Raw genomic sequence first — 10,736 nt, forward strand, 5'->3', positions numbered from 1 at the left:
GGGGGGGGCAAGGGGCACAAGTAGGGCATCCTGCCATGTACCCCTTGCCCTCATTTTGTTTTTCTGCCATGCTGGCACTCCAGCACCTTCCAAGGTAGTCATTATGGTGTTTTTCAGCACTTCAGCCAGAAAACATTGCCTACCCCTGCCTTAGACCATCTGGCTGACATCCCTGCATTAGAAGTAGAGCTGTGAACATGGTATATCTAGAGTAATCTATCTCTGTCATACCCTCCCTGGGTCTGCCATCATTGGCTTAGAGGTGCCAGTGGATATGCCCCTGACTGCACTTCCCTCTGAAAGAAATATGGTAATGAGCATTGTTCTATACATAAGGGAAAACAGGTGAGCTGAGCTAATCTCTCTTTCTATCCTGTGTCTTTATCCAGCCATACTAAATAAAGACATTTCTTGGATGTTTTTAATGAAATGGTCAGCAGCAAATAGAAAAGAATAGACAGTGTTGACCCTAATAACATTGTGAATTGTATTTTAGACTGAAATTACCATCAAAGTGAACAGGGCAGATGACATCTGTTTCTATTTGTAGATTCCATTAGACTGGTTCATGTTTGGAAGGGTTTCTTTGCAACCATAGGACTTTAAGGGTTTTTTGTTGTTGTTAAAGTTTGCACTTGTTAATGGTATGACCAAAAACACTAGATCACTAGAATATCATTTGGGTCCCTTTAATTTATTTGGAGCTCTGGATATAGACTACTAGAAGGGTGTAGTGGCTGTAGACATCACTGCCAGTGATCTCTCTATGGAGGCCTAATAATAATCTCCAGCTGACTTGTAATCCATATCCCCCTAGGGTCTTGGGCTTTTGAAGAATGTGCTTTGATGCAGTTAGGGATACAGGTTTTAGCCATGTTGGTCTAAAAGTATAAGCAGTCAGTGTGATAGAAGCAATATCTTTTTATTAGACCAACTAAACCGTTGCAAGCTTTTGGGCACATGTGCCCTGTACAATATGAATTTTCATTTCTACCTAGGAGAAATGTTACAGTCTTTGCATTATCCTATGCCTAAGGAAGGGCACATGTGCCCAAAAACTTGCAAATAAAGAAAAATTGTGTTTGCAACTGTCTAGTTGGCTTAATAAAAGATATCACCTCTACCACACTGACTGTTGATGGACGTGACATTTTATATTGTTGATCATCAAGCCTGAGTCAGTATAGGTGAATGAGATGCAAAATCAATTAATGTGAATTCAGATTGCTAATGTTTGCATTGCAGGGAGATTAAGGACTGAGCAATCAGTTATGCCAAGTTTATCTCCCATTGTTATATATAGAAGAAAAGTTAACTTTTGATTAGCTAAAAGTCATATGATGAATCAGTCAGTACATTTCCAGTGTTTACCAACTTAAAAGGTGAGAGGTACTAAATTATGGAAGAATTGGCTCTAGTATGCAGATTTTTGCACTTGATGGGCTGCAGGTGAATTAAGTAACCATCCTTTTTATGTTGTCTGTGTGTAGTTAAATGACCTGTTTCTCAGAACAGCCTTGTGGTGCTAATTAATATACTTGTATACAGTTTGGAGATCTGAAAACCAAGTCAAAGTGGTTTGACCTAGTTTCAGGTCAGGTAGCCCTCAAATCTTGTTCTTTTAAATTCTCTATTGAAATGGCAGGATTCGTATTGCATTTAAAAAGTAAAATCCCAGTTTGATTTAACATGATAGCGTCCTTCCAACTATAGGCAGGTTTCTATAACTGTTTGTTTTAAAAAAGCAGCATAATTAAATTAAATTTTAATTTCCTTTCATATACGGCTCTGTTGCTATGTAGAATAATTTAAAAAAAAATCCGAAAAAATGAATGTCACTTCTATGTTCAAAGAAAGTAATAAAAAGTGATATAGATTGACTACATTTTTAATTCAGATTCTAAATTTTTACGTTTTAAGTAAATGTACATAGGTAATTTCCTCTTGCTTAGCAAAAGAATCAAATTTAGTGTAAAGGTATATTTAGCAACTATTACATTGGTTTGCAAAGATGACCAACCTTTCTATGGGTAGATAAGTAAAGGTTTTCTCCTTGCTGCTTTTATTTATCTCTAAAATCAATGTCTTGAATTAGTTCAACTTTGGAAAACACAGTTTTTGAGGAGGTAACATATTGGCACAAATACTAAAAAAGCTACCGTGGCTATATGTGGCTAGAAGATGAGTGGTTATGTTATCTGCTATGGCCCAAGCTGATGGAGGGGGTGACAAATTCAGGAATAGCATATTGAGAAGGTTTGTATGTGTGTTTTAACATCCTTTTTCTGGTGGCACGTGCTTGTCCACCTCTTAAAATCTGGAATTAGATTGAGGTAGAGGGAAAAGAGCAGTGACTGCAGTAAAAGTGGGGATTTTGTTGGGGTGTTTTGATCTTTCATTATTTTTAAATCTAGTGGGTCTTAGTAGTGTGGGGGCTGAGGGGGGATCGAGGACCGGGAACGCTAGCTGGGGTTGCGGCTGTGATCCCGTGATGGGCAGATGGGTACTCTCTATCACCGGAGCGGAATTAGGCACAGACGAGACGCGTATCAATTGGAAAAACAGAGATGGCTTTACTTACACTGTAGAGTCATATACAGCGCAGGCAATCATAGTTGCAACAATTCTACTCTCTAATTGCTAATCGGGGAACTCTTGTAGACCGGGTAGCTCGGGTCTAACTCGGGCATGCAAAACACGGAGGATACGTCGTAAGGCTTTGACAACAGGGAGTCGTTGGCAGGTGATCAAGCTGCCGGAGTTCCACTCCAGGGGGAATCGCGGAGTTCTCCAACTAGGGTGGAAACGCCCCTAACCTTTTATACGGCTAGCGAGCCAATTGCCAGCCGCCACCTGGGAATAATTTAACATCGGCCAATCGTATTATGCAAATCTGCATTTCCTTGGTGGGAACTCTATCCCCGCCGGAACTCTTCACCATGCCGAGACTTCCCCTGCCTTACCGTGCCTTGTGCTGGAAAGTTCCACTGTGTCGAGGCACTGATTCAAATCAGCTCTGACAAGTAGTTGAACTTTATGCCAGGTGTTGGCAATGCTTTCCAGTGGGGGCACTAGAATAACCCAGCTCAAGACAGAGACAGGCAGACATTAGGACCCAACTGCTGTCATTACTCAGCTGCAGCATGGCATGGCAAAAGCCCTTCTCTACCAGAGCACCTACTGCCTGATTGCAGCTCTGCACAAACAGAGCTTCCCTTTGCCAGAGTCCCAGGCAATTCACCAAGATGGGGTGCAGGGACAGCATCCCCTCTGCTAGAGCCCCAGGCAGCTGACTGTGGTAGGGCCACAAGGACAGCTCCCCCTACACTGGAGCCAGGGCTCTGTGGCAGGGCTGTCAACCCAAGAATGATTGTAACTTTTTTTACTGACAGTCGCTAAACTTTTTACTGACAACACTTTTTTTTTTTCTCACTGGCATGTTTTTACTGCAGCAGCAATGTTTTGTACATCCTGGTGCCCCCACTGCAGGGATCCCCTACTCAGTCTGACTGCATCCCAGACCACATGCTCCCCTCTCCTAGACAGCCCTGCTTCATCTTTCCTCCTTCTTCCCCTCCCCCCAGCACAGCTCCCAACTTCTGCCTTTCCTCTCCCCTCCCAGCTCTACAGCTCCATCGAGGCCCCAAGGAACTACAGTGTCTCCAGTGAGCCAGAAAACCCTGACATAGTTCACTGCAGGGTGCTGCTCTCATTCTGTCCCAGTCTGTCTGAATGTAGCTTCATTTAGGCACTGAATCTTGAAACGAGCTCTGGACTTCTTCTTTTTACGGAGACTCAATTATGTTTATGGAAAGGCGATTTTAGGTTCCTTGTCTTTTTTCCTTGTCTTTTCTTTAACTGGTCATCCATAAATTTCCAGACAGCTGGCGACCCTGTCCATGGGCCATAGCTTGCTGACCCCTGCTATGTGCTATTTTGGGATGTGTTAATTTGCTGCTCACTGTTGGTTACCACAGCATCTGTTTTACTTTGCCCAATCTTCAAATGGGTAAGGTGTTTTATAAAACAAATTATGGGTAAATTTAATTCTTGTTAATCACTTTGAAATCACTGGATGCAAAGTGTTATATAAGAGTAAAATATTAAATTAGTTAAAAGTAAAGCATGATGAATCTGTAGGCACCCAGTTTATTCATCAAATTCTTTGCCACTTACTGGGGCACATCTACACGAGACGCTTAATGCGCAAAAGATTAATTTCACTGTGCATTAGCATGGTGGGCAAAACCCATACTATTGTGCAGTAGATTGTCTAATGCTCAGTAGCGTCACAAAAAAATAGTTAATCTGTGATGATGCCCAGTAGCACCGATTACAGCACATTAAGTTAGTTAACTATTAATGAATGAGTAGATGTACCCACTGAAATCTTTAATTTTGAATACTTGGAAATGTATTATTGTAAATGCATGTCTTCAACACTTATTAATCTACAAAGGTAGATTAGGTCAGGTACTTGACTTTTAAATTATCTTTTAGGTAAGTGGAGGTATTCTTCGAATATTTCCAGAAGGCAAAGCTCAATTTGCTGATATTGAACCCAAATTTGATAGACTGCTGTTCTTCTGGTCTGACCGTCGCAACCCTCATGAAGTGCAGCCTGCATTTGCTACAAGGTAAGATGAGTGAAATTAATAAATGCAGCTATTTGACAACATCTTTATAAGGAGAAGAATGCATGATAAAAACAAGGAGCGAAAGAAAAAATAATACAATATGGCTTGATTATCAAGCATCATCTGCTTAAATACCAGGAGTTTTTTGCAAAAGTATTTCTCATCTTTGGTGTCAGAGTGCCCCTTCATGGCTGACTTCTGAGAGATGAGAAATTGATCATAGGAAATCTAGTTATCCATAAATTCTCCTAAGGACTTCCTTTTATTTTCTCCTGTACTTGAAAATTTGACATGAGATGCCAGTGGCAACTTAAATTTCATAAAGCTGGATTAGGAACACACAGGGCCCAATATAGAGCCTATTTTAGTCAAGGGTGTCCTCCCAGTGACTGTAGTGGGCTTTGTGTTAGGGCTTATTATAGTAAGCTTTGCATTAAATCTTCTCCTCTGTCCTAGTTTATCATTATATGTTTGACATTGGGTAGCCCCAGCAAATTTTCCTTCCATTCTTTACAGAGTCATAGTAGGGCAGCTCTGTGCCCATGGCTACCACTGCATGGTAATTTTGCAGCAATGTGATCAGTTGCTGCTGTGGAGGTGGCTGTTAGCAATCTACAACATTTATACTTGCAGTCATGGCAGTCTGCAAAGTTTGTTTTATGGCAATCAGTCCTCGTAGGTGGAACAAATGAGCTGTTTAACGGTATATAGCTGTACTGACTGTCAGTTCTAAGGACAAGAACTTCATGGGGTTTTGACTGGGCAGTGTAATGAGTTAAACTGGAATTTAGTAAAAGCATTGAGTTAACAGTGCTATCTTTACAAAAAAGGTAGCATGGGATCCTTAAGTATATGAAGTCTGGGCCTCCTGTTTGTAGTGCTTCAAAGCTATATGCTCCCCAGTTAGTACTTTGGGATATGGATTCAGAGGATAGAGTGCCACCTACTGAAACTATTAAAGTATTTCTCTAGTGCCTAACGCTTGCTTACACTACTGTTAAAGTGATTTTGTAGCCATGATAGTCCAGAAATTACTGTTAAAGTGATGTTGTAGCCATGATAGTCCAGAAATTATGCAAGAGGCAAAGACTTTTTTGGGTGGTATCTTTTATTGGACCAGCTATGGTTGGGATAAAGTTAAACAAGTTTTCAAAAGCATCCAGACCTGATAAAGGTAGACAAGCTTTCAAATGCAATGCATTCTTCATCCCAATCATACAGTTGGTTCAATAAAAGATATTACCCAAAACAGTCTTTGTATGTTGCATAATACTTGCTAGGTAAGCTCTACAGCGTGCAGAGAAGAAGCATGTCTCTGGAAGAGGGACAGTTAATTCTCTTCTAGTGAATTGCTGACATGACTTCCTACAGTATAACTTGACTCTGCTTAGTTTAGGAAATATTTGATCGCAGTCCGTGTGCTATGGCCTGAGTCTGGGCATTGTTTCTGGGAAATAATTTTACTGTAGTTACCAAAAAGATGCATATTTTATAGCACCAGTGGCAAACCAGCTTGGTCTTCTTTCAGGTGGCAATTCTCTTTGGATGAATAGTATGTTAATAGAGAAAAATTACACTCCCCTGAAACTCATAAAATGCCGTCTTTTTATTAAACTAGACTGACTGAAATGAATTGTTGGATGACCTTTATGAAATGAGCTGTAGCACCCTTCCCCCACCACCCAAATTTGCAAGCAATTCACTTCTTTTCTTTGTATTTGTTTACAGGTACGCAATAACAGTGTGGTATTTTGATGCAGATGAAAGAGCACGAGCTAAAGTAAAATATCTAACAGGTAATTGTTTTTATGTATTTATTGTTTGTTGATCTTCTGAAAGAATATATCTAAATGGTCTTACCTCAAGGCACAAGAGAGGGGACTTGCCTTGAATAGTCAAGATTCTGTTCCTTGCTCTGTCTGCATGCTTCACTAGAGGCCTCAGGCAAGTTACAGTCTCCCGGTAAAAAGGCGAGAATGCCTCTTCCTGGTTCCATAATACTCAGCAGGTGTTTGCAGGATAAATACATTGGATTAGCAGGTTTTACAGAAGTGGAGGATAAGTACCTAAGATTAGAATATGATTTAACTTTGGATGGGACTTGAGTATGTCCGTTTGAACAGAGTGCTTTTTGAAAAACAAAGGCTAAAATAAAAAACAGTATTAAAGAATTGAGGCACTTCCTCTGTTTCCAGTCTCGCACTGCTAACATCTGCCTTCCTCTTGTGGCTTAACCCCTAAAGAGGAAGTTGATTTAATTTTCCTGCTCAGATGAGTAAGCTTTATTAGGAGGTGTAACTTAGTCCAGCTGTGATACCTGAAATTGATAAGTAGTAATTGGTGGCTTACATTAAAGATGGACCAGAATTATTTTTCTATGTATAGATATAGAGCCTGAGTCTCAGTAACCTAATTGAAATCTGACTTTATGATAGTGATTTTTTTTTATACCCCATGAGGAGCTGAGCAAGCCCGTGTCCTGTCTGACTTTTGCAGAATTGATGGGAATTCTTATTTAGATTTTAAATACAAGCAGAATCTGCAGAGACTACATATAACCTGTTTCTCCTGGTGCAGTTGGTGACTTCTTCACATTCCTAAAGCAACAGTAGGAGTTCAGCTCTTCTGCTCTAGGCTTCTGATTTGCAGGGAATGCATAAATTGAAGTGCCTGCCCTGAACAACTGAATCATTGATAGCTGCAAAGTTCCCCTCACTAGTGGCAGTCAACCATGGGGGGAGTCAGCTGCAGTTGGCAGCTAAGGAAGCTGTGAGGAGGTGGGGTTGCAGACCATACTTTGTGAGATGCTTAACCATCGTGTTGATGCTCTTATCTTTCCACAGGTGAAAAAGGTGTGAGGGTCGAACTTAATAAACCTTCTGACTCAATTGGGAAAGATGTTTTATAAAGCCTTTGATCTAGCAACTTCCCTTGCTACTCTTCCCCAATAAACCTTGAAGCTGTCTATTAACTTTTGAATGTGAATAATGGAATAAAGGAAAATCAACAACAAATTAACATTTTAATAAGGAAGCAGTGTTTCAATGTTGCATCAAATAGAAGATTTTTGACTGTTGAAGCATTGTACTATGTGATTGTGACTCCAGACCTGTGACTGCTTATGCGAAGAGAATAAGCAATCAACAAGAAACAGCCTATACACATCTGGACATGAAATAAGTGCCCTACATAGAATTTGTCCATTCTTATATTTTGCCAGACCTGTCATCCAGCTGAATCCAATTCATCTCCCTTTTTTTATATGGTAAAGGTTTGAATTTTGGGTAATTTTTGTATGACCAGGTACAGTTTATCAAAATTGAGTAAAAATACAGTGTTCTCCAAAATATCATCAATCTATTTTTGTAAAACTGTTCATACTGTTCTCTTCTGCCATGAAAAACCTAATTTAATATTAAAAATTGCCAGTAAGTGAGGATCATTTTAATTTTCTTTACACCTAAAGTCAGAAAAGGAGCACTTTACTTACCAGCTAGAAACCTGATTGTTTTTATATTCATATTCATATCTTACACTAATTTGAACTTTTAACGATTGCTGCTGTATTGTTTTGACAGTCCTCTGTGAGACTCATTAACAGAAGCAAATCTGTCTTACTGTTAGTAATTTCTGATTCATGGTTTTGTATGTCAAATCCACAGAGGGGAAGGGTTGTCTTGCTCTCGCTCTCTCTCTAAGTGACTGGCACTAAGTGAGCTTGAAAATATCCATGCTGTCTTCTAACTTTGGGGACCTGGTAAATACCATTGAGTTCCTAGGATATATACAAGGGCTTTCCTAGGCTTTTAGGGGTACCCAAAACCTTATGTACTTGACAGGAAATTTCCACCTTTCTCCCTTTTTAAGTCTTCTTTTCCATTCTCCCTTCCTCCCCTAGTACACAACTTAATAGATTGTTAATGTTCACAGGCTTTTTCTTTCTCAGTGTTAGTATCCCATTTGATCTGCAGGTTGGCACCTTGATCTTCTCCATATCAAGAGAACATTCAGTACACTGCAGCTGAAGTGTATCACCACGGGCTTCATTTGTAATGCATCTTTAGGTTGTTACTCTACTGAAGGATTTCCCCCAAAAAGCCAATATTACTCTTTGATCAGTACTAATAAATACAGACAGGGAAAAAAATCCTTTTTTTTGTTTTGTTTTTTTTTTGTTTGGGTTTTTTTGAGGGGGGGGGCGGGTTGTAAATTGACATTACAAAATAAAGATGACATCCAAAACCTTTGAAATTTTTACTTTTAAGAGATGAATGTTCCAAACTCAGATTGTTCCTGAGCTTAAAAGTCTGAGAAGAAAAAGCAAACTCTAAAGGGCGGCATTCAAAATGACAAGACTCTTGGGTCTATCGGCTCACCCACTTCAGTTCTTCTGCCTATCTTTTGTTTTCTTACTTAGCCAGAACAATGTGAGTGTACAGAAATATTTCTGTATGTATTAAAACTTGTGACAATTTTAGCATCTGTATAGATTGTATTCAATTAGAGAACTTTTCTATGGAAAGCTCAGTAATTTTTATTAAAAGGATTGCTATTGTTCATGTAAAACATGAAAAAGCTAATTACGTTTAGTGACAAACTGACAGAAGGGGGAAAAATTCAGTACTGTGATATCACTTAGGAGAACTTGCAGCAAAATTCCAGTTGTGTTCAACTTTCTATTAGTTCTCAGCCTTTGCAGTTTTGTTTCCTCTTTCCTCCTTTCTTCCCAGAAAAATCAGACAGGACACCTCAACTGTAAGTGCCTCTGCCAGCCTGACCAAGGAGTGCAAATCTTCGTTACTGTCTGGTCTGCAGTGCAGTGCACTGCATTAGGCCACATTAAAAAAAAAAAAAAAAAAAAAGCCACCACTTCTTTTACATGCTTTTTATATAATTTACCAGAGGTTTGGTTGGGTTTTGTTTCTGAAATGTACAGTGTAAGCCTTTAAATTTTTCATTTCAGTCCCTCTGTAATTCAAGCTTGTACTACTGTGGTTATGCAGAGTATCAAATTCTAATCACTGTGTACGTTTGTGCTTGCCAGACAGGTTAAAAAAAAGTGCTTAACTTTTTTGCTCCATCTGTGTTCCATTCTGTTCTGGGTTTTTTTAATTATTACAAAAGGGTCATCAAATCAGGTCAGCCATTTCTTTTTAGATACTGTTCATTTCATGTCAGTTGCATCTTCAGCCTTCACTGTTACCCAGCAGGTCCTTGTTTAAAACTGTTTTTTAAACTGTCTTATGATCTGTATGTGTTTTAGTCCTGGTTAAAGATAAAGCTTCATAATGCTATTTTTATTCATGACATTAGCCAGCTGTAAAATACGAGACCTTTATCTATAGCAGGCAAAGAAATTCAGGATTCATTTACAGATTGCCTATAAAGTTGTGTAATTTGAAAAGCAGTGTTCCTTATGAAAGAGCTCTCAAGTTGCTTGTAAAGCTAATCTAATTAAAAAGATGTATAAAGGTTCTTGAAAACAACGTGGTGTGGTTATTTGTAATTGTGTAACTTTTTAAAGCCTATTCCACAGCAACTAATTTATAATCTGATAAAGTGAGAGGGGGAGATGTGCATATGTTTAGCACATCTGGGTGTGATTTCTGTTTTTAAAAAGAGGTTGAGGGGGGGGAACCCTGGTTGTCAATTTCTAGACTGTTTGTGGGTGACCTGCAGTTTGTGGCAATCTTGTTTTATACCAGTACAATGGAGGGAGGTCGTGTTGTGGCCACACTGGTGCAAAAAAAAGCCTTACTGACACGGTTTAACTCCTTAGTAAGTAGTTGCTCCATCTGCTTTTGCACAGCCTGTACTGAATTTTTGACCTCCTGAGAGCAGCAGAAATGTGATAATGCAGGTCACCCTTAAATGCTAGTTTATGCAGGGTACAAACGCTATTCTCCAAGCCTTTGTACCTGCTGTTGGGACTTTGTCATAAGAACATAAGGATTGCCATTTATTGGGTCAGGCCGTAGGTCTATCTTGCCCAGTTTCCTGTTTCTCACGGTGGCAGAGAGTGGATGCTGAAAGAGAGAGTGAACAGGGTATAACCAGGGTTGTTTTTATCATTGTTCCTCTCTCACTTGCAGCTTCCAG

The 10,736-nt window shown here is 39.5% G+C and overlaps 1 protein-coding gene across 1 annotated transcript in view; it reads left to right on the plus strand.

Moving 5' to 3' along the window:
• Positions 1-10,120, plus strand: part of EGLN1 (egl-9 family hypoxia inducible factor 1) — a 56,468-nt gene extending 46,348 nt beyond the window's left edge. The window contains exons 3-5 of the mRNA XM_006036267.3: positions 4,501-4,637; positions 6,366-6,433; positions 7,481-10,120. Of these exons, the coding sequence (XP_006036329.2) occupies positions 4,501-4,637; positions 6,366-6,433; positions 7,481-7,545 (270 nt within the window). The 3' untranslated portion in view covers positions 7,546-10,120. The remainder of the gene's footprint in view (positions 1-4,500; positions 4,638-6,365; positions 6,434-7,480) is intronic.
• Positions 10,121-10,736: the final 616 nt, after the last annotated feature.

Source organism: Alligator sinensis, unplaced genomic scaffold (genome assembly GCF_000455745.1).
Source record: "Alligator sinensis unplaced genomic scaffold, ASM45574v1 scaffold932_1, whole genome shotgun sequence".
Taxonomy (NCBI): Eukaryota; Metazoa; Chordata; order Crocodylia; family Alligatoridae; genus Alligator; species Alligator sinensis.